The sequence below is a fragment of the Trichosurus vulpecula genome, chromosome 3 (assembly GCF_011100635.1).
Source record: "Trichosurus vulpecula isolate mTriVul1 chromosome 3, mTriVul1.pri, whole genome shotgun sequence".
In the NCBI taxonomy this organism is placed as follows: domain Eukaryota; kingdom Metazoa; phylum Chordata; class Mammalia; order Diprotodontia; family Phalangeridae; genus Trichosurus; species Trichosurus vulpecula.
This window is the reverse complement of record NC_050575.1, coordinates 51755699-51779925: the sequence shown is the minus strand read 5'-3', so window position 1 is coordinate 51779925 and position 24227 is coordinate 51755699. Positions and strand designations below refer to the sequence as shown.

General features: G+C 40.8%; 1 protein-coding gene across 1 annotated transcript in view; it reads right to left on the bottom strand.

Moving 5' to 3' along the window:
- The window catches only part of ARHGAP26 (Rho GTPase activating protein 26), a 531098-nt gene that overhangs the window by 117611 nt on the left and 389260 nt on the right, over positions 1-24227 (bottom strand). Inside the window, exon 18 of the mRNA XM_036749095.1 lies at positions 6042-6201. Within this exon, the coding sequence (XP_036604990.1) occupies positions 6042-6201 (160 nt within the window). The remainder of the gene's footprint in view (positions 1-6041; positions 6202-24227) is intronic.

Sequence of the window (24227 nt, the reverse complement as noted above, 5' to 3'; positions counted from 1 at the left end):
CAGGTTAAGTAACTTTTCATGGTCTCTCAGTTAGTAGGTAGCTGAGGTAGGATTTTAATATAGGTCTTCCTGACTCCAAGTTTATGCCACGCTGCCCAGGTGGATTCAACATTGTCGGACCTTCCTCTATTCTTTGGACTTCTTTGTGGGTTCTAAAGAAGCCTTCTGGTTATTCTTTGGTCTTGATATGTGACTGGCCCACCACCTTTTCCAGTCATTCATCTTTTTCCTTTAGGCTGCTTCCAGTTTACAATTCCTATTTGTAATTTGAACAAATACTGAAGTAATTCTAGGAGAGAGAATACTGATCACAAGATAATACATGTTCACCAATCCACCTCGCTTTAAAAATTTGTTGGTTAAACGGCCGCTGATGAATAAATGAGATAAAACCCAGTGTATATATGTATAAGAACATATTACCTAAAGGCCCGTTTGAATTAAGATGTCATTTTTCTGTCATGAAATACCCAATATATACATTTGCAACATATGATAATTTACTGGCACACCTGTAGTTCTAAGCAAAGCAGTGAGAAAACTAACCCAAAGTATCAGTCTTCAAGGAACTGAGTAGTTCTGATTCCCTGGTAGTGGACTGTGGATGAGATTCTGAACCAAACACAAGAGCCATCTATAATCCCCAGGGAACTAATAGCTTTCTACTGGATAAGTCACTTTAGCTCCTTATACCTCAGTTTCTTTCCACTTCTATAAAATGAAGTAAAATTGTTATAGGATTGCAGTGAGGATCAAATGAGATATTGACTATATAAAGTGCTTTGTAAAGCTTAAAGCACTATAGAAATCTATGCTATTATTATTATTAAACATCTTGTCTAGTTCGACTCAGCAATGATCAAGGTGCCATGCTAAGTGCTGGTATCATGGGTATAGTTAAAAGGCACAAGGGTCCCTACCTCCCTCTGTATCATCAGTAAGAGTCTAAAGAGGCTACAGGAAGGAAGAAAACAAGCATTTATTAAGCACCTACTATGTCCCAGGGACTGTGAGAAATACTTTACAAACATTGCCTCATTTAATCCTCACAACAACGCTGGGAGGTAGGTGCTAATGTTATCTCCATTTTACAGTTGAGGAAACTGAGGAAGACAAGTTAGGTGACTTGCCCAGGGTCACACAGCTAGTAAGTATCTGAGGTCACATTTGAACTCAGGTCTTCCTGACTCCAGGGCCAGTGCTCTATCCACTGTGCCGCCTCACCACAGAAAGGTGAGTGGAGTAAATGCAGAAGTATTGGTCAACTATAGCAAAAAGAAAAAAGAAAAAAGCCTTAATTTTGAAAATGCACATGATGGAGTGTCCAGTAGCTGCTCCTTCCTTTGCCTCCCTTCACTGAACCCTCTGCCTGCCCATCCCTAATTAATATATCGACTCCACAGAATGGTGCCAGGCCCATCTTCATTTCCTGAGTCTTTCTGTTTAGGTGAGTGATGGAGCTTCCCATGCCATCATGCTGTCATGCCATGTGTGGCATGTGGTTAACGTTCTTGGTTAGCCTGGCCACGTGTCAGTTTGTGCACACAGAATTTGTAAAGGCTTCAATGAAAGTTAATATATGTGGGCTCTCCATGAAAAAGACAGTCTCAGTAGGGGATTCTGTACTGATCCTCAGGCACTGTCTGACTGCAGCTGTGTGTCGATGTACCTGGAGCTGGATGATCTTCATTTTTAAGTTCTATGGCCTGACTGTCTGGTGTTAATCCTTGCTAAACAGGGCTTCTTAAAGGAGACTGTAGAATTAAATACGTGGGGTTAGTGAGGACATGGTGGTGGTGGTGGTGGTAAAAGCAGCACCAATATTTATTCCTTTGTTGAAAAACACTGTTATTAGTGTGGAAAAAAGCTGTCCTTCAGATTTTAGATCTTTACAGAAGGGCCCACATGTACCGTAGCCAAACTGGGAAAGTTTGGAGAACAGACTCAAAAGTCTGGAAAAAAAAAACACAGCCTGAGGTACATGCTGGAGGAGAAAAAAAGAGTAACATAGGAAGTAAAAGAAAGCCTTAAACAATTAGAAAGAATGTGGTGAGCACTCGCTATATACCCATCATAAGTCAAGGATGAGAGAGAACAAAACCTTTGGGAATATTCAACAAACCATAGCACTTCCTGTCACAGGAGGGAGGGTGGTCCAATGGAAAGAACACTGCACCCTGGAGTCAGAAGAACCCACTCTTCTACTTGAAAGAAGTGTGATGTTGGGTCTGGTACAAGTGCCAGCACCCATGTGATGCCCTCTCCCCCTAGTTTTTAGAGTTACTTCTTGATATGACTTTTCATTGTTTTATATTTACTAATATTCTATGCCCCAAGTAGAATGTAAGCTTCTTGTCTCATTTCTTTGGTCTGTATATCCTCAATGCCTTGCCCTTAACAGATAATTCATAAATGGTTGCTGGATTGAGTTGAACCTTTCTGAGTTTCGGTTTCCTCATCTATAAATGAGATGGGTTGGCCTAGCTGCTACAGTTCCTTCCTGTTCAGAAAGCTTCTAATTCTATGAGGTTTTCCTTTTTCTATCAGGGATTTAGCTTCAAAGACCCAAGGGCTTGATCTTTTAAGGGTTAATACTGATTTTCATCTTTGTGCTCCTTCCTCATCCCTACCTCCTGAAATTCTTCTCTTCCTCCAAACCCTCAGCTCAGGTGCCATGTCCTCCAAAATGTCATCACTGAATACCCGAGCATTATAAATTTTTTCTCCCTCATCAAAGATTCTAGTGCACTTTGCCTGGATTTTTGTTTTTCCCCTTATATACTTTGCTTTGCATCATACTTAGATGCTTGTGTGCAAGTACTCCTTATTATAGATTAAGCTTCTTGAAGTAATTTTTCAACTCTATCCACTGTGCCCAGTACCATTCCTTGAACATAGCAGGTATTTGAAAAATGTGAAATTGAATCTGCATTTCTCATAATGCCTAATACAGGCAATATAAGTAAATGCTCATTGTCAACTAAGTCCTTCCTCTTTCCATTTTTTTGAATATGGATATTACTATGCAAATAACTAGAGGGTAGGTAACCAAAAATCACTGCAAAAGTGCAAAAAGTACAAAAATCACTGACAATGATTTGAATACAAGAAAAATGAATGTTAATTCATCTCCAACTGGCACAGGGAGCCAATGGGAGGAGGTGAGGGGAGGTTGCTTTTTAATCCTATTCCAGATGATGGCTCTGGGGGAGAGAATGAGGCCCAAGGAGAAGAGCCAAATAGCTGAATAAAAAGGAACCATTATTATTACTAGAACCTAATTAATCTTCCTTGCACATGAACAGGCCATGTCAATACTCTGCTCCAGCACATACCTCAGAGGCTCCTTACTGGCTGGCATTTAAGACTCTCTATAATCTGTTCTGCTTCTTGGGCCTTGCCTCATACTAGTCTCCTCAATGTGCAATGTGCTAAACTGGACCTCTCTGTCGCTCTGAAAATAACATACTTTCCCACTTTCTTTCTTTGATTTATTTTTTTCCCTATGTTTGGAATGCCCTCTCTCCTACCCGCCCCCCCCCCCATCCCCATTCTGGTTGCAACACAAGCTTGAGACTGCCCTTAAATACCAACTCTTCACTAAAGGGAGACTGATAGGATCTTATTACTTAATCAGAAGAAGCATTACCATCTGCTTTGTGGTTGTACCCTAAGGGCCATGGTACTTTTCCATAGGAATTGTACCTTCAATATGTGAAATCTCCCCCATCAAAATGAGAGCTCCTTGAAAGGAGGGACCGTCTGACTTTTTTCTTCGTGTATTCTCCAGTACTTTGTACAAAGTAAACACTTTTGATAAATTATCATTCATTCGAACACAGATCATTGGGCAAATCCATTCCTTAAGGACCAACTCAAAAGTCACTGCCTCTGATGTCTTCAGTCAATACCGACCTTTTCTTCCCAGACCTTATACAGTACTTTGTTTGCACCTCCCCTGCATTATTTTGTGTAACAGTTATCTATGCATGCTCCTTCCCATTCCCAATATCCTGTATCTATCTTGTATGTGAGGCTTTTTTGCAGGCTGTCTCCCCCATCAGAATGTGAGCTCCTGGAAATGCCATTCTTTGTATCCCCTGCACTTCGCTGAGTGCCTGACATAGCAAGAGCTTAACAAGTGTTTTTAGACTGACTGATAGGTCCCATCTCCTAACCAGACTGCCAGCTCAATGAGGACAGGACAGTGTATTATCAAAACTTGGCACTCACCCCATTCCACAAGTCAGCTCAGGGTTCTTAATTAAGCACACTAGGTGCCAAATAAACAGTTATGAAGGTGAACTCAATCAGCAAAACCATCTTGGTCAACATCAACTTCAACAGTAGCCAACTTCTCGTGAGAGTTCTTTTATGAGTCAGTCAGTTGATAAGCATTTATTAAACACCTACTATGGACCAGGCACTGTACTAAATGATTAACAAGTATTGTCTCATTTTAACCTCACCATAACCCAATGAGGTAGGTGCTCTTATGACCCCCACTTTACAGATGAGGAAACTGAGGCAGGGGGTTCGGTACCTTGCCCAGGCTCACATAGCTAGTAAATGTCTAAGGCTAGATAGGAATTCAGGTCTTCCTGACTCCTCTGTACCTTCTAACTGCATAGAGGAGTTGGGGAAGGAAACAGAGTACAAAAGGGGCAAGATCCATTTTTTACATAAATAACTTGGTCCACACAATTGACCTTTGACTAATGCTGTCCCATGTGGATGTTTTCCTTCAACAATTCTGCAGGACACACCTGTTTCCTTCTGCACCGAAACAAATATCACGGGCAGCTGTAGTCTCTCTATTTCACCATGTGGGGCATGATTTTGATCTAGGGGACATTGCATTTCCAATGCTAAGACCCTGGATATAACCGATATAGTCCCAGGGTGCATAGCACATAAGGATTTTAGAGCTGGCAGTTAGAGGCAGCTAGATGGGGCAGTGGATAGAGCACTGGATTTGATAAGTCAAAAACACATGGGGGGCAGCTAGGTGGTGCAGTGAGTAGAGCACCAGCCCTGGAGTAAGGAGGACCTGAGTTCAAATCCAGCCTCAGACACTTGACACACTTACTAGCTGTGTGACCTTGGGCAAGTCACTTAACCACAATTGCCCTGCCTTCCTTCCTCCAAAAAAAAAAAAGACTTGAGTTCAAATCTGACCTCAGACATTTACTAGCTGTGTGACCCTAGGCAAGTCACTTAATCTCTCCGTGCCTCAGGTTGCTAATCTGTAAAATGGAGGTTATAATAGTACCTACCTCCTCCAGGGTTACAGTGAGGTCAGATGTGATATTTGTAAGCCGTTTAGCACAATGCCTGGCACGTATTGAGTGCTACGTAGTTGCCTATCCTTTCTCCTAGTGCCTCTTAGCAAAGTGCTTGGGATATAGTAGGCCCTTTCATAAATGCTAGTTCAAAAACAAAACAACTTAGAGTCCTGCCTTTGCATTTTATAGATGATGAAATAAGTCTTTGAAGGTGATTTGTTCAAGGTTACAGAAGTCATTAAATGCCAACAGTCTGGAATCAACTCCCTCCCTATCCAGGCTCTCACAAGGTCAAATGAGGTCACATTACTTGCCCAAGTCATGCACATCTGCACACCAGCAGATCTGAATCCAAATCCTGTAACTCCAAATCCAGTGCTCCCCTCACCAAGGAAGTCTCTATTCTTCCCCCCCACAATGCTGTCTGCCTGAGACTGTACTTAAATACCAACTCAACACCAAACAGACACTGATACGACTTTAACACTGGACATGATATTAAGAAGAGGCATTATCACTGTATGCTTTGCTGCTATACTCTAAGGACCATGGGACTCTTTCATTGGATTTGTATGTCTCCCCCACTAAGATGTGAGAGGTCCAAGGCGGGAAGAACTATCTTATCTTTCCACGTATTTTCCCAGAAATTAAACACAACAACTACTTCCCCTCCCCCGCTCCCTCATTCATTCATTCAAAAATCACTTCATTAGACAAATTCTTTACTGAAACTAAGGGATAAAAAACACCCATTACCTTTTCATGGTTTTCTATTAATATCTCAATCACAATATTCTGGAACTTGATATCCATGATGGCTGCCACCGTTTCTTCTTGCGGTCTCAGCAGCGTGGGTCCAAACACCACACCCAGGTTTGCCACAGTCATCAAATTTTGCTTGTGGTTATTCGCAACACTGAGAAGAAAAAGAATAAGATTAGAGATGATAGAAATAATGCGCAGAACGGAAAGTTCCTCTCTTTGTCCCATGCCTTCCCCCTTCTTATTTGGCATGAAAAGAGCACCTGGGTCATCCCAGGACACCAAAGAGACACCATGAGGGAACCCGCTGTCCTGCTGTGAAAGTTCATGTCCAGAGTGCCGAAGGCTGGCAACAGGAACGAGCGTGAGTCACACAGCCTATCGTATCATTCCAAGGAGAAAAACACAAATTTCCATCCTGCCATTTTCCATTGGTCTCAAGAAGACACCAACCTGGATGTGAGCCTGCCTTGCCTGGAAGAGAAAGCAACCCCAAAAGTTTCTTATCTACAGTTTCTAGTGCAGAGGAAAACTCTTGACAAAAGGCAACCACCTCTTCATCCTCCAACACATTCCACAGATGGGATAAGTTTGCAAGCATAAGGGCAAAATAAAACCTATATAATGGACGGAATGAAAAACCTAAAAACAAGTAAGAAAATAAACCATTTGTTTTCCCACAATAATAAGCTCCATCATTTTGTGCATATGACAGTGCATTAAATGAAATGTAGAGCTGCATAAGCTGTAATAAAAATGTACAATTGTAGATCCACCGGGGGGCGGGGGGAATTTTTAGTCTCTCCTGTAATCAAAGTCAATACCACAGATATTTTGAGTCATCAGAACAGGGAGAAGGTGGATAGATATGCCCATTTTCAATGACCCAAAACAAAATACCCAAAGCATTTACCTTGATCCCAAACTTGGTCCAAAGTAAACCACACAGCTGTAAACCAGAACTCCTCATTTACTGGCTTGACATATACAGATCTTCAAACACCGCTCCCTGTCCATGATTGGATAGTCAAAAGACACAAACCATACAGACCATTAAACACACACACACACACACACACACACACACACACACAAAATGCTTATCCTCACTAATACTCAAACAGGTACAAATTATAAAAACAAAACAAAACTCTGAGATATGACCTCACAGCCACCGAACTGGCAAATGTAATTAAAAGCAATGAAATTCACTGTTGGCAGGGTTGTGAAGAAACCAGGTATAGTCATTCATTGTTTTTGGAATTACAATCTTGTAGAAGATTTTTTGGCGAGCAACATGGCAGCATGCCATAGAAGTTAGAATAATTAGCAACAACTGACATTTATATAGCCCTTTAAAGTCTGCAAAAGTACCACACATATATTATCTCATTTGGGACTTTCAGTAACCCTACGAGGAGAGTACCACAGGTATGATTTACTTCATTATACAGATAAGGAAACATTACAAATCAGAGACATTAAGTGACTTGCCCATATTTTTGCCTAGCTAATAAATGTAAGAAACAAAATCTGAACCCAGGTTCATAAATTGAAGTCCAACACTATCTACTATATCACTCTCCCTTTCTTCTCTATGACTCAGTAAGCCTATTGTTGAGAATGTACAAAGAGACATCTGTTCAAAGATTTTTTACAGCAGTATTATCTACAATGGCTAAAAATTAGAGGCAATCTATATGTCTAACAATAGGGGAACACCTAAATAAATTGTAGTGCATTACTGCGATAGAATGCTATAATTAAATTAATTCCAAAAACTAAGAGAAAAAAGCAGAGAAATCTGAAAAGAATTTGATAAAACAATGCAGAATGCAAAAGGTGGAATGCAAAGGATAGACAACACGACAGCTATGACCATGTAAGAGGAAAAGTGAATGAGAAGGAATGAACAGGCAATTTTGAAAGGGACTTTGCGGGAGTAACTCAAAAGTCTTAAAAAGTCTTTCCAATAAAAAAAAATCCTATTCTATGTCTATAAATTAATTTACTTAAATACAAATAGTATACAAAACACAAACACGAAATACGAAAACACATTTAATTAATAGCACTGGTATTTAGAAGGGCAGCCTGGCCTAATGGCTAGATAGCTGGCTTCAGACTCAGAAAGAGCTGGGTTCAAGTCCCACTTTGGACATGCTGGTTGTGTGACTTTGGACAAGTGTCACTTAATTTCTAGGTTCCCCAGCTAATTTGAAGAATAGATGTTCATCTGCATTGATGAAGGGAATCTCTCATCAAGAACTCCTTATACTACTGCAAAATTATAGGTGTAGTTCAGCAGCAGTAGCACCACGCAGATGCTTAATACTAAATTTATAATAAATCACCTCCAACACAAACATCTACAGTCAACAAGGAAGGCCTCTGAAGATGGGAGTCAGGAAAGTAATAGGGATTGCCCCAAGGAACTTATTCTGCTAGAAGAATGATACTTATGACTAATTTGCAATTAAAGGTAAGGTTGGTCCAGATAGGCCCATCCACAAACTTAATTCCTTGGGCATTTAGTAAAGATACCTCTACTTTGTTCCTGGCATTATAACTGTATGACACTGTTTCCTTCAATTACTTTCATTTTTGTGGAGAGAGGAAGGGAAGAAGGAAAGAATGGAGAAAGGAAGTAAAGGGGGAGGATGGACTTCTGAATCAAATACTGGCTTTTAAAATTCTAAGTCTGAATTTAAATTCTGAAATATTATACTAACCAGTTGTAATCAGCATATAAACGTTCATTCCTCCAAACCTTCTTCAGGTAGCATCTTCATTTGCTAGAAACTTCCTCTTCCTTCCCCAAGGGAGAGGATATTTATGGTGTCTGGTCACTGGCCTGAGAAGGCCTTGCCCAGAGCTTCTCTGCAGGCCTTACTTGTCTTTAGATTCCAAGCAACATCCACAGCATGGGACATGCTACCAATGTTCTGGCTGGAACTCACTGGAATAGAGTCCATATAATAATACCTCTGAATGACAAGAAGGCAGCTATTCCTCTGTACATTACCTTGCAGATACTGTGCCTTACAGTACAGGTAGCTGTTTATAGTATCTTTTTCTAATATAAAAAGCATTAAGAGTAATACTATAAATGACTTTGTAAAAGAAAAAATCACTTGCACCTCAGTTAAAAGAGAAGATTGAAATGAGTACTCTACCCCATAGAAGCCCTGCCCTGTAACAAAATGTTTAATAAAACCAACCAATATACATGACCATATTTGACAACGTAAAAATTTTGCATCCACAGTCCTCCATCTGGGGTACCTAGATATATCCGTAGATATGATAATGTCACATGTATACCACATATCTTAGGGCAGCTAAGCAGTTGTAGTATATAGGGTACTGGGCCTGGAGTATGGAAGACCTGAGTTCAAATATGACCTCAGACACTTACTAGCTGTGTGACCCTGAGCAAGTCATTTAAACCCATTTGCCTCAGTTTTCTCATCTGGAAAATGAGCTGGACAAGGAAATGGGAAATCATACCAGGGTTACAAAGAGTCACACATGACTGAAATGGCTCAACCAAATCCCAAAGCATAGAGGTGCTTCTTCATTTCTTTTCCAGGGTCAAGACTGGTCAGCCATCACAATGACTCAGTGTTCTGCTTTGTTTGAGTGTTATTTCATTTACACTATTTTAATTGCTGTCCTCCTGCTTGCTTTGTTCTGCATCACTTCACATGTCTTCAATAGTTTTCCAGAATTAATATTCCATCACATCCATATGCCGCAGTTGGTTTGGCCATTCTTCAATCGACAGCATTTGGCTTTCAGTTTTTACCTACCACAAAAAAAAGTGCTTTTGCGGAGCATATCAAATATTGCCAGACATACCCCTTTGCTCTCAGTTTTTACACATAGGAATATTTGCTATACTTATTCAACCTCACTTCAATGGACATGTGAGAGTACCATCAAATTCCTTGTATTTGTCACCAGACTTGTTTGTCACTTCTTCCTCCTCCTCCTTGGACATGACTGAACAACAAAATACTTCTAGTATTGCGTACACAACTCTCTCTACCACAGAATTTGTTTTGCTGCTTTCTTATTTGAAGTTATATTTAAAGTTTTCTTGAGGAGGAGGGATAACCTGGTAATATTTTACACATGATGGTATATGATGTAAACACATTCCTTTTTTTGATTTGGCTAGAAATTTCCCCCAAGTGCAAGTTGACACCTTATCTAGGGAAAATTAGTCCTTTCCATCACTCCTGAAAGAAATGACCAGCCATACAACCGGGGCTGCTTTTGAGACTCTTGCCTCCTTCATAATGGTGCCCAGAACTTTGCTCTGTCCAGTCCAATTATGCACCCACTGGCACTACCACTTATACTTCCAAGACATAACTTCGAGGGAAGTTTGTTACAGGGAGGTGGAGTTGCTTCTTGGCTTCAAAGAAAACTTCCCTTAAGGACCACTTGAATACAGTAGCTAAGTGGCTATTCTAGCTGAAGGGTAAACAGAAATGTTCTGGAGCTTCTCACCTTATAAACTACGTAAACACCACTAATTTCAGTAAGTACCAGTATTGAGATTTGAACTCAAGTCCTCTGACTCCAAATACAATATGACTGCCATTGCAGCACTGGGCTTCCAAATCCTCTCAACATGGAGGAAGCCCAGTGGATAGAGAACTATACACACAGGTGGAAAGTTTTGTCCTTTTAGTCGTGTCTGACTGTTTGTGACCCTATTTTAAGGGGGTTTTCTTGGCAAAGATACTGGAGTGGTTTGCTATTTCCTTCTCCAGGGTCCTCATTTTACAGTTGAAGAAACTAAGGCAAACAGAGCTTAAGTGACTTGCCCAGGGTCGCACTGCTAGTAATTGTCTGAGGCCGGATTTGAACTCAGAAAGATCCTGCCTCAGATAATTAACTGGCTGTGTGACCATGGTTAAGTCCTCTAACTTTTCTCATCTCAGCGTCCTCACTGACTATCTCTCTGGGCTTCAGTTTCCTCATCTGTATAATGACAGAACCAGATCAGATGTCTTCTAAGAACCCTCCAGCCTTAAGGATAATAATAGGGTTATTGTGAGAATACAATGACATATATGTAAAAATGCTTCGCAAAAATTAAAGTGCTATGTAAATACTAGGAATTGTTATGTTATCACTGTCATGATTATTATCATATACATGCTCAAAATATTATTCATTTTTCCAAGAATGCATCTGGAAACGCCAAACCCTTTTGGAAACTCTGGGGCTTTTTTTTTTTCCTTCAAAGCTTGGAGTTAATTGATGAGTAATAATTACTCTGATTTGCAGGCATCAATGCCCCAAGGCATTTGGAGTAAAACTATAGTAACTTCAAATATAAATATGCTTGAAAATAACTAGCATAATTCACTGCCCTTTTAATGATTCAGTTAGTTATTTTATTAAGGCTTGGTGCCTCAAACACACACACACACACACACACACACACACACACACACACACACACACACGGGGATCTACATCTTGGGAAATTTGCAGAAGGGAAAAAAAAAACTTATTCCCTTTGTTACATTATCATTTGGCACCTCAAAATAATAAATTGTTCTGTCACTTCATTATCATTACCATACAACTCTATATAGTTATGTTAATTATTCCAGACTAGATTATTAATGGGTTGAGATTTTAACAAACCCCATAAATTAAAATCACAGGCCTCAGTGCTGTGACAGCTTTGGTTATACAGAACGACTTGACAGATTACGTAGATGTGTAACGTACGAATTGGCAAGACCTTGCACTGGAGACTGCAAACAGGCTTCTGGATCCAGTCATTAGCAAAGTCTATAAAATGCAGAAAGGCTGCGTTCTGGACTAGTAATTGAGTGGCTGCTCCAGGGCTTCCTCATTCAAATCCTATGTCATGTTGAGTCTTGCCTTAGCACATCCATACAGAAGGCTGCTGGGCCCAACTGTGTACCAGGCCAGGGTGCCCGTGATTCACTTCCTTAACATTCCATCTTTTCCATATGCTGTTTATGTCATTTATAAGAAAAGGATCACTACAGGCAGTCTTCTTTGCAGGGTACCTAGAGAGAGATTTGTTGCTAAGTCCTGCTCCTGGACTCTGCAGAGGCACCATATTCAGTCTCTCTCTGTGGGCACTGAAGAATCTACTGGCATCTGCTGTCTTTAAGGTGAAATTGGTGATACTTGTACTTCTCCTGAACTTAAAGGACCCATTTCCAATGTTGTTGTGAGGGCAGCCAGAGTCTGTGTTTTGTATATTTCAAACCAATTTTGGATATAATTAATGAGGAAACAGCATTATATACTGAATGTGTATTGACAACGCAATTGGAATTTGAGGGAAAGAAAATGGAGACTGAATTGGTTTAAATGTGTAGAGACTCGGGGCTCTGGACGGAAGATCCGTGGACAACTAAGAGAAGGCCACGGGGTGAGGCGGCCAGTGGCCTGCAGCTAGGGCACAGGTCTGGAATTTAATGAGTACAGTGGTAAACTCTAATCCTCCCTCTGAGGGAAGGTGAAGATAAGAGAAGCTGAGATAAGAATTCCAAATTACTGTTCTCAACCACAGAGGAATTACTCTTTAGATGTAGTGGTATGATATTGTAGAGTTTTTTAAATGCTAATGCGGGCCAGGATCAGGTGGAAGGGCCCTCAGGTCATCCAGTTTAAACCCACAAGTGTTTAGGAACCCTTTCTATAGTATCGCTGTCAAGGGGCCATTCAGCCTCCATGTGAAGATTTTCAGTGATGGGGGCACTCACTACCTCTCAACGCAGTCCAGTTCCCTTTTGGACAATTCTAAATATTAGGAAGCTTTCCTCTATATCAAGCCAAAATTCACTGTTCTGGACTACCATCCACTGCTCCTAACTCTGTCCTGTGAGATGACCTCTAAGGTCTGCCATTTCACAGGATGGAAACAGAGAATCTTGAATTGGAAGGAACTTCAGATGCCACTGAGTCCAACCCCTCCCTCAACAGGTATAACATCTCTAACATTCCTTTTTTTTTTTTTTTAAGATTTTTTATTTTTAGTTTACAACACTCGGTTCCGCATGATTTTGAGTTCTAGATTCTCTTGCCCCGCCCATACCCCTCCCCAAGACGGCATGGAATCCGATATACCTTCTATATATCTGATATAACTTCACATCAAACTCATTTACACAACAGTCAAGTGCTAAAGAAGAAATATGACCAATGGAATGAATCATGAGAAAGAAGAAACAAAACCAAAAAACAAAAACAAAAGAGAATAAAAAAAAGGAAAAAAAAAAAAAAGGAAAGCGAATAGTTTGTCTCAATCTCTATTCAGACTCCATAGTTCTTTCTCTGGATGTAGACAGCTCTCCATCATGAGTCCTTTGGAGTTGTCTCTAAACCTTGCATTGCTGAGAAGAGCCAAGTCTATCAAGGTTACTCATCACAGAATCAATATATCTGTGGTTGTGTATAATGTTCTCCTGGTTCTACTCCGCTCACTCAGCATTATATCATGTAGATTTTTCCAGGTTATTATGAAGTCCGTATCTTCCTCATTTCTTATAGCACAATAGTATTCCAATTACATTCTTATTCCACAACTTGTTCAGCCATTCCCCAAGTGATGGGCATCCCCTTGATTTCCAATTCTTTGCTACCACAAAAAGAGCCACTATAAATATTTTTGTACATATGGGTCCCTTTCCCACTTGTGTGATATCCTCGGGCTACATCCCCAGAAGTGGCACTGCTGGGTCACAGTGCATGCACATTTTTGTAACCCTTGGGCATAGTTCCAAATTGCTCTCCAGAATGGCTGGATCAGTTCACAACTCCACCAAGCAATGCAACAGTGTTCCAATTTTCCCACATCCTCTCCAGCATTTATCGTTTTCCTATTCTGTCATGTTAGTCAATCTGACAGGAGAGATGTGGTACCTAAGAGTTGTTTTGATTTGCATTTCTCTAATCAGTAGTGATTTAGAGCATTTTTTCATATGCCTACAGATATCTCTTAATTTCTTCCTCTGAAAACTGCCTGTTCATATTCTTTGACTATTTCTCAATTGGGGAATTTTATTGTTTTTTTTTTCATAAAATCAGCTCTTGATTTTATTTATTAATTTAATAATTTTCTTGATTTCAATTTTATTAATCTCTCCTTTGATTTTCAGTATTTAATTGGGGATTTACAATTTGTTCTTTTTCTAGCTTTTTCCGTTGCATACCCAATTCACTGATTTCCTTTTTCTCTATTTTATTCATGCAAACATTTAGAGATAAAAAACTTCCCCTAAGAACTGCTTTTGCTGCGTCCCATAAGTTTTCATACATTGTCTCATTACTGTCATTCTCTTGAATGAAGCTATTAATTGTTTCTATGATTTGTTCTTTGGCCCACTCATTCTTTAGAACTGGATTATTTAGTTTCCAATTAATTTTTAGTTTATTTTTCCATGGGTCTTTATTACAAATAATTTTTATTGCATAATGATCTGAAAAGGATGCTTTGACTACTTCTGCCTTTCTGCACTGGATTGTGAGGTTGTTATGTCCTAGTACACAGTCAATTTTTGAGTATGTGTCATGTACCGCTGAGAAGAACGTATATTCCTTTTTATCTCCATTCAGTTTTCTCCAGAGGTCTATCATATCTGCCTTTTCTAAAACTCTATTCACATCCTTAACTTCTTTCTTGTTTATTTTGAAGTTAGATTTATCAAGTTCAGGGAGGGGGAGGTTGAGGTCCCCCGCTATTACAGTTTTGCTATCTATTTTTTCCTGTAACTCCCTTAACTTCTCCTCTAAGAATCTGCATGCTATACCACTTGGTGCATATATGTTAAATAATGATATTTCTTCATTGTTTATGGTGCCTTTTAGCAGGATGTAGTGTCCTTCCTTATCTCTTAATTAAATCTATCTTTGCTTTTGCTTTGTTTGAGATTAGGATTGCTACCCCTGCTTTTGTACTTTAGCTGAAGCACAATATATTCTACTTCAGCCTTTTACCTTTACCCCGTGTGTATCTCCTGTTTCAAATGTGTTTCTTGTAAACAGCATATTGTAGGATTATGGTTTTTAATCCATTCTGCTACCTGCTTCCGTTTTAGGGGAGAGTTCATCCCATTCACATTCACCATTATAATTACTATCTGTGTCTTTTTCTCTATCGTATTTGCCCACTGTTTATGCTTTTATTTCTTTCTTTTCCCTTCCAGTTCTCAACAGTTTTGCTTTTGACCCCTGCCTTCCTCAGTTTACCCTCCTTCTTGATTCCCCTCCCTTATCTTACCTTCTTCCCCTTGCTACTTCTTCCCTCCTTTCTGATCACCGGGCCCCCCCCCCCCCGGTCCTTTTCTTTCCCCTTTCCCCTCCTACTGCCTGTAGGACAAGTTTGATTTCTATACTTATCAGGGTATGTTATTCCCTTCTTGAACCAAATCCAATGAGTAAAACTCAAATACTGCTTTTCTCCCTCCCTTCTTTCCCTCTACCATAATATATTTTTGTGTCTCTTCATGTGATGTAATTTACCCTTTTCTATTACCTCCTTACCTCTTCTCCCAGAACCATCCCTTTATATCTCCTAATTATATTTTTTATCATTATATCAGTTAATTTATACTGACACCCACAGTCTATGTATATCCCTTTCAATTGTCATAATAACTGTACTATTCTTAAGACTGACATATGTACAAAACATATATAAAACAAAATAATCCTATATAGGGATGTAACTAATTTGTCTTATTGATTAACTAGGGTCTTTTTCCCCCCCGTTTACCTTTTTATGTCTCTCTTGAGTTCTGTATTTGAAGATCAAATTTTCCATTGAGCTCTGGCCTTTTCATCAGGAAGGTCTGGAATTCCCTTATTTCACTGAATGTCCATCTCCTTGCCTGGAAAATTATGCTTAATTTTGATGTGTAGTTGATCCTTGGTTGTAGTACAAGCTGCTTTGCCTTTCAGAATATCATATTCCAATTTCTCCTGTCATTTAATGTGGTAAGTGAAAGATCCTGGGTGATCCTGACTGTAGTGCCATGATATTTGAACTGTTTCTTTCTAGATGCTTACAGCATTTTCTCCTTGACCTGGTAGTTCTGGAATTTGGCTACAATATTTCTTGGAGTTTTCAATTTGGGATCTCTTTCAGGGGTGATCGGTGGATTCTTTTGATGATGATTTTACTTTCTGGTTCTAGAACCTCAGGGCAATTTTCCTTAAGGATTTCCTGGAAGATACTGTCCAGGGTCTTTTTTTCATCATGGTTTTCAGGTAGACCAATAATTCTTAGACTGTCTCTCCTGGATCTGTTTTCCAGGCCAGTTATTTTTCCAATCAGATATTTCATGTTTTCTTCTATTTTCTCATTCTTTAGATTTTGTTTGACTGATTCTTGATGTCTCATAGTCATTGGCTTCTACTTGCCCAATTCTAATTTTTAATGTATTGTTTTCTTCCTTTAGCTTCTCTATCTCCTTTTCCATTTGGTTGATTTTACTTTTCAATGAGATATTTTCTCCATTTATATTCTGATTCTCCTTAACCATTTCACTGATTTTACTTTTTAAAAATTTGTTTTCATCAGTGAATTTTTTTTTCCATTTTTTCTTTTATTTCCCTAATTTGGTTTTTAAAGTCCTCCTTCAGTTCTTCCACGAATGCTTTTTGAGGTTTCAGATGTGGGTGTAGTATCCATGCTGTCCTCTTCTGAATTGGCATTTTGATCTTCCCTGTCTCCATAATATGAATCAATGGTCTTTGAACACTTCTTACTGTTCTTTTTCATGGTGTTTTTTTTTCCTCTTGGTTTCTAAAGTAGATCTCTGCTTCTGGGGCTCGGGGCTCTGTTTCTTGTGTTGGGATCTAGCTTTATGTGTTATGGCCTCTGGTTTCATGAGGTGTAGGGGAGAGGTGGTCTGGCTGCTGGGAGTCTCCTCTTCCCCAGGACTGCTCTATAGCACTGGTGGCCTCAGCTGTTGTCTGTGCTGATGTCTGCCACTTCCCCTGGCTGTGCAAAGGCATGTCTGGGGTCAGGGGGTTGATGTTTGTTAGCACCACCGCCCTGGGGCTCAGCTATTCTCATTGTTCTGCTGAGACACCTCTCTTCCTGCACTAGTCTCCTTCTGTCACCACAAGAAGGGCCCTCTCCCCAATGTCTCTCATTAATGAAGCTCCCCTTCTGGCTCCTCTGTTTCTCCTGAGGTAGTATTCTCTGGGTTTATTCAAGGGATGGATGAGAGCCATTTTACCTGGCCATCATGGCTCCCAGAAGTTCAAGAAGGCAAGTTCCAAACCTTTAGATTGTGGGTTATAGGCCTCAGGGCTAGCTGTTCCCACAGTCACAGGCTCTGTGCTGGTGTCTCCCGTAGCTCTGACAGACGCCCGTTCTGGGCTGAGAAGCCCGGGGCTTGATCTTAGCCATAGCTGGTACTTCCATCCTGGGCCTGCCCTGGCGTTTCGTTCGCCCAGTGCTCTTCCAGCACTCTCCCAGACTGGCATGCTGGCTGGATTCCTCTGCTGTTCCTGATTGGTTTGGTCTGGTGCCCGTGCACACGCCTGGCACTCCTACCCCTCTCAGTCTGCTAGTGGCTTCTAACTCTCTCAAATCTGCTCAGATTCACTTTTTTAGACGTATCTGACAGAATTTGTGAGAGAGCTCCAGTAGTTTGTTCCTTTCACAGTGCCATCTTGGCTCTGCCCCCTCTAACACTCCTAAGTGCCATCTAGCCTTTGTTTATAGTCCTTCAAATACTTGAAGACAGTTGTGTTATTTTCCTTCACACACCTCCACCCACCCACCCTGAGTCTTCTCTTCTCCAGGACAAACCTCTGCAGAGTCCTGCATCTGGTTCTTAGATGGCACATTATAAAGTCCACTCACTGTCTTGATTAATCTCCTCTTGATTAACTGATCGAACTGCCCTTGTCCTTTCTAAAACACAGCACCTAGAACTGAACACAGATGTGGTCTGACCAGGGAAAAATGCCCTTGCTTAAAAACTTTCAGTGGCTCCTCATTTCCTATACTATATATATGAGCTAGCGGCAGCTAGGTGATGCAGTGGATAGACAACCACGCCTGGAATCAGGAAGACCTGGATTCAAATCTGGTCTTACTTACTAGCTGTGTGACCCTAGGAAAGGCACTTAACCCTGCTTGACTCAGCTTCCTCATCTGAAAAATAAGCTGTAGGAGGAAATGGCAGATCACTCCAACAACTTTGCCAAGATGGCCCCAAATGGCTGGATACAACTTAAAACAACTAAGCAACAAATACGAGCTCCTCAGGCTTGCGTTTAAGTTTGTCCACAATCCAGCTCCCACTTACCCTCCTAGCTGTATTTCAGAAATATTTCCCTCCATAAACTCTCTGTTCCAGACCGACCTTCACACATTTGTATAAGCCATTATCCCCTAAGCCTGAAGGTATCCTCCCTCATTTCTGAATCTTTGTCTTCACGAACAAAGGGCTCTGGGGCCCCCTTCTCACATGAAGATCTGGCTAGTCCCCATCTTCCCTGGTGCTGCTTCCTCCATCCCCTACTCTCACTTTTGCTGGTTCTAGTATGTGTGAGAGATATTCTTCCAATAGAATGGAAGCTGCCTGAGGACATGAGTTGTTTGGCATTGGTCTTCCTATCCCTCACCACTAGCATAGCTCCTTGGACATAGAAGGTCCATAATAAATATTTATTAAATTGTACTAAATTCCTGAAATCTAGATATACTATCTATAGAATTTACCTTATCTGCCACTCTAGTAACCCTCTCTAAAAGAAAAAAAAGGAAATGAGGTTAGTTTTGAATTACTTGTTTTTGATAAACCTATACTGACTCATAGTAATCACTACTTCCTTTTCTGAGTGCTTTTAAATCAACCCTTTAATCACAGGTTCTAGAACGTTGCCAGGAATTGAAGTAAAGGTCAAGAGCCATAATATTAACTTGGGCTTTGCCTATCAAACTCTTCCTGTTCTGTGATTTCCTACATGAAGTAGAAAAGTCTATCAACCTCAGAGGTCACAATGAAAGGATAACTTAAGTCCCTATAATGTCTCTCCCCATCACTTAACAAATGAAGTCCTAACTCCCTAGGTTTGGTTTCCAAGGCTCTCCATAATCTGGCCCTGTCTCGTTACTCAGACTTGTTCTTTGCACTCAGTTACTGTTCTGATAAATAGATCTGCTCACGCACTACATTCACCAGGGCTGCCGTTGACTCTCTTCTGCTGTCTTCCTCCTCCTTTTGGGGCCGGTCAAATCCTGCCATTTTCCCCTTGACTTATTCAGGCCCATAGCAAATATTTCCTTCTCCAAAGCTCTATTGTACTTGAAAATCATTGCAGAATAGTGGAAAGAACACTGGATTTGCAATCAAGAAATCATGGGTTTAAATCTTATCATCTCTAACACTTATGTAAGTTGTGATTGTGGACCAGTCACTTTACTTCCCTGTTTACTCATCTGTGAAACAAGGATGATAATATCAGTAGTGTCAACTTGGCAGAGTTGTGGTGACAGAACTTTCTCTCCCTCCCTGATTCTCTGTGTCTGTCTGTCTGTCTGTCTGTCTGTCTGTCTCTCTCTCTCTCCAGTTACTTTGTATAAATTTATAAACTTTGTACAGACTTACAATTACCACCCCCCACCAAAGTCTTAGGGTAATTTTAATCTATTAAAGCTTACTACTGTATTAAGACTTTTGTGACAACTTGCATGTATGTATATATGTATGTATGTGTATGTATGTGATATATATATGTCTCAAACCTTGAAATAGTATATGTCTCTTAGTACTTAGCACAACTACAACTCCTGGCACAGTATAAGCAGGTAACAAAATCATCTATATATCTATCTATCCATAGCTCCCTCCCTCACTCCTTCCTCTCTTTTCCTTCAAGTCCTTATAGGATCATAGATTTAGAGCTAGATGAGACCTCTGAAATAATCTAGTCCAACCTGCTCATCTAACAGATGCAGAAACTGATGCTAAGGAAAGCACGATCATTCTGATGGGGTCATGCAAGTGAGTGCCAGAGCCAGGATTTGAAACCAGCACCTCTGACTCCAGATCCAGTGCTCTATCTCCTCTTATTACAGAACTCGCACGGTTATTGTGAATAAACTGCTTTGTTAACTTTAACGTATGATAGAATTGTGAAAAACAGGGACTTGCTTAAGCTCTCCCCCAGGTCCCTCCAAACACCTATAAAAAATGGCAAATTCTAGAGCTGCAGAACCCCTGAAATAGCAGAGGGAAGCAGAGCTCCAGCCCAGGCCACCCTGGATGGTCACCGGGAAGGGTCTATCACATGCAGCTGGGAGTGGAGCAGAGCAAAGCCCAACACAGTCTGCGCCAGGACCAACCAGACTGGGAGCCGGGCAGAACAGGCCGTAGGGCCCTGAATCATTGAGCCGCGGTACTTACTGGACCTCTCAGCCCACAAACACAAAAGACAACTGAGCAGGTTAGTGGGGAAAACAGCTGGGACTGGGAGAAAGGAGTTCGTGGCCACTGCCCCGGGGGCAGCCGAGGTAATGCAGCTCTGAAGCTGCTTACAGAGCTACAGTTGCAGTTGCTTCCCGCCCCAGGCCCATGCAGTGGGAGGAATTAAGCGGTGGATTAGAGTGGGAGTGCAAAGCCTGCTTTGCCCTGCCTGGATCTGGGCCTCAATCCTAGTTGGCAGTTCTTGGGGGAGAAGAAGAGCTGGTATGGCAGGGTTTGCTGTGTAGAAATAGCTCTGAAAACAGCAGCGCAGCCCCTCAAGCTTGGGACAAAGTACTCTCTACTCTACAAGCAGTCAAGTTCAAGGGTCAAGTAGTTGGCTGGGAACAGAAACAGGCAGCGAAAATGGATTCAGATTCAGACTCAGACTTTGGAATCTTTTTTTTGGTGACAAAGAAGACCAAAACATATAGCCAGAAGAAATCAACACAGTCAAAGAGCCTACATCGAAAGCCTCCAAGAAAAATATGAATTGGTATCAGGCCATGGAAAAGCTCAAAAAGGATTTGGAAAAGCAAGTAAGAGAAACAGAGGAAAAATTGAGAAGAGAAATAAGAGTGATGCAAGAAAACCATGAAAAAAAAGTTAATGACTTGCTAAAGGAGACCCAAAAAAATACTGAAGAAAATAACACCTTAAAAACAGACTAACTCAAATGGCAAAAGAGCTCCAAAAAGCCAATGAGGAGAAGAATGCCTTGAAAGGCAGAATTAGCCAAATGGAAAAGGAGGTCCAAAAGACCACTGAAAAAAATACTACCTTAAAAATTAGGCTGGAGCAAGTGGAAGCTAGTGACTTGATGAGAAATCAAGATATCATAAAACAGAACCAAAGGAATGAAAAAATGGAAAACGTGAAATATCTCATTGGAAAAACCACTGACCTGGAAAATAGATCCAGGAGAGATAATTTAAAAATTATTGGACTACATGAAAGCCATGATCAAAAAAAGAGCCTAGATATCATCTTTCAAGAAATTATCAAGGAGAACTGCCCTGATATTCTAGAGCCAGAGGGTAAAATAGAAATTGAAAGAATCCACTGATTGCTTTGTAAAAAAGATCCCAAAAAGAAAACTCCTAAGAATATTGTCGCCAAATTCCAGAGCTCTCAGATCAAGAAGAAAATACTGCAAGTAGCCAGAAAGAAACAATTTGAGTATTGTGGAAACACAATCAGGATAACATAAAATCTAGCAGCTTCTACATTAAGGGATCACACGGCTTGGAACATGATATTCCAGAGGTCAATGGAGCTAGGATTAAAACCAAGAATCACCTACCCAGCAAAGCTGAGTATCATGCTCCAAGGCAAAATATGGATTTTCAATGAAATAGAGGACTTTCAAGCTTTCTCAGTGAAAAGACCAGAGCTATATAGAAAATCTGACTTTCAAACACAAGAATCAAGAGAAGCATGAAGAAATCATAAGGGAATTAGTAAAGCTGAACTGTTTTGTTTACATTCCTACATGGAAAGATGATGTGTGTAATTCATGAGACCTCAGTATTAGGATAGCTGAAGGGAATATACATATACATATGTGTGTGTGTGTGTGTGTGTGTGTGTGTGTGTGTGTGTGTGTGTACATATATATATGGAGGGGGGTGTACTGGGTGAGTTGAATATGAAGGGATGTTATCTAAAACAAATCAAATTAAGGAGTAAGGGAGGAATATATTGAGAGAGGGAGAAAGGGAGAGATAGAATGGGGTAAATTATCTCACATAAAAGTGGCAAGAAAAAGCAGTTCGTTGGAAGGGAAGAGGGGGCAGGTAAGGGGGAATGAGTGAATCTTGTTCTCATTGGATTTGACTTGAGGAGGGAATAACATATACACTCAATTGGGTATCTTACCCCACAGGAAAGAAGGGGAAAGGAGATAAAAAGGGGGGGACAATAGAAGGGAGGGCAGATAGGGGGAGGAGGTAATCAAAAGCAAACACTTTCGAAGAGGGACATGGTCAAGGGAGAAAACTGAATAAAGGGGGAAAGGATAGGAGGGAGCAAAATATAGTTAGTCTTTCACAACATGAGTACTGGGGAAGGCTTTTACATAATGATACACATGTGGCCTATGTTGAATTGCTTGCCTTCTTAGGGAGGGTGGGTGGGGAAGGAAGAGGGGAGAGAATTTGGAACTCAAAGTTTTAAAAGCAGATGTTAAAAAAAAAAGTTGTTTTTGCATTCAACTGGGAAATAAGATATACAGGCAATGGGGCATAGAAATCTATCTTTCCCTACAAGAAAGTAAGGGAAAGGGGGGTTGGGGGGGGGGAATGGGGTGACAGAAGGGAGGGCTGACTGGGGAACAGGGCAATCAGAATATATGCTATCTTGGAGTGGGCGGGAGGATAGAAATGGGGAGAAAATTTGTAACTCAAAATCTTGTGGAAATCAATGTTGAAAACTAAAAATATTAAAGAAATAATAAAATACTAAAAAAAAATAAGAATTCTCTTTCTTTTCTTATCCTCCATTGTAGGCAAAAAAGCTCTGAGTGGAGAGAGAGATGGAACAAGAGATGGGGAGAGGTAGACAGAGACAGTGGGGGGGGGGGGAGAGAGGGAGAGGGAGAGAGGGGGAGAGACAGAGAGGGACATAGAGAGAGAGAGAGAGAGAGAGAGAGAGAGAGACAGATAATATGAAGGAGAACAGCTGGAAATACTGTCACTAGACCTGTACCTATTTTGTGGTTAACCAGACGACTTCAGTTTTCCAGGGCTGTTAATCTGGCTCCTTTCACCAGTTCCAAATTCATATTTAGGATATAATGCGGGGGGTGAGGGGCGAAGAAAAGAAAAAACCAGTGCTGTATGTTTTGTGTTAAGTCAGATTATGTCTAGGTTGCCTGGATACCGCTTGCCACGTGGCATGACCAGACTAAGTGGATGGTGCCGGGGAGGCCTCCTTGCAATGTAAGCACATTACAGTTGTAAATATCACTTCACTGGAATTGACAAGGAAGAGATTGAGGGCTCTGCTTCCAGCATCACTTTAAAATAAGCTGTCCTTTCTACAGGCTGGGTCAATCTCACCAGACCCTAGCTCTGGCTGTGTTTCTAGAAAGGGTTATCCAGGGTAGGACCTGTATGCAAAAAATAGGCCTGGCAAAGAGCAAAATAATTGCAGCAGCTCTGATTTATACTTCATTGCAAGGCTGATAAAATATTAAGGGCAGGAAGGCGGGGGTGGGGGGCAGCAGCTGGTATAGTGTATTATTACCTTCATTTCACAGACAAAGAAACCAAAGTTAAGAGATGAAGTTGTCTAGATTTAGAGTTGGGAGGGGGGTGGGGGGGGAGGGAAGGAGGGGCCTAGGTTTTAATCCCAGTCTTGTCACTTACAAGGGGTGACTTTGGAACACTCTTCACTGGGCCTTCTCTGCAAAATTATATGGCTTCTGAGAGGCCTTTCAACTTTAAATTCATGAACCTGTGATGTGCCCAGCCACATGACTACTAAGTACTACACTCAAGACTCAAAACCAGGTTCATTTAACCTGGATAAGCCTGGTGTTTACCCCAGGACATCAAACCACCTTATGGCTTGCCAATAAAGCACCCCCACAAAGAGGAGCAAATAGGTAGTTCTATACCTGGGGAGGGGGAGTGAAGAAAAGGAGAACTGGTTAATTTAAGATTTATAAATACTACCCACCAGAAGT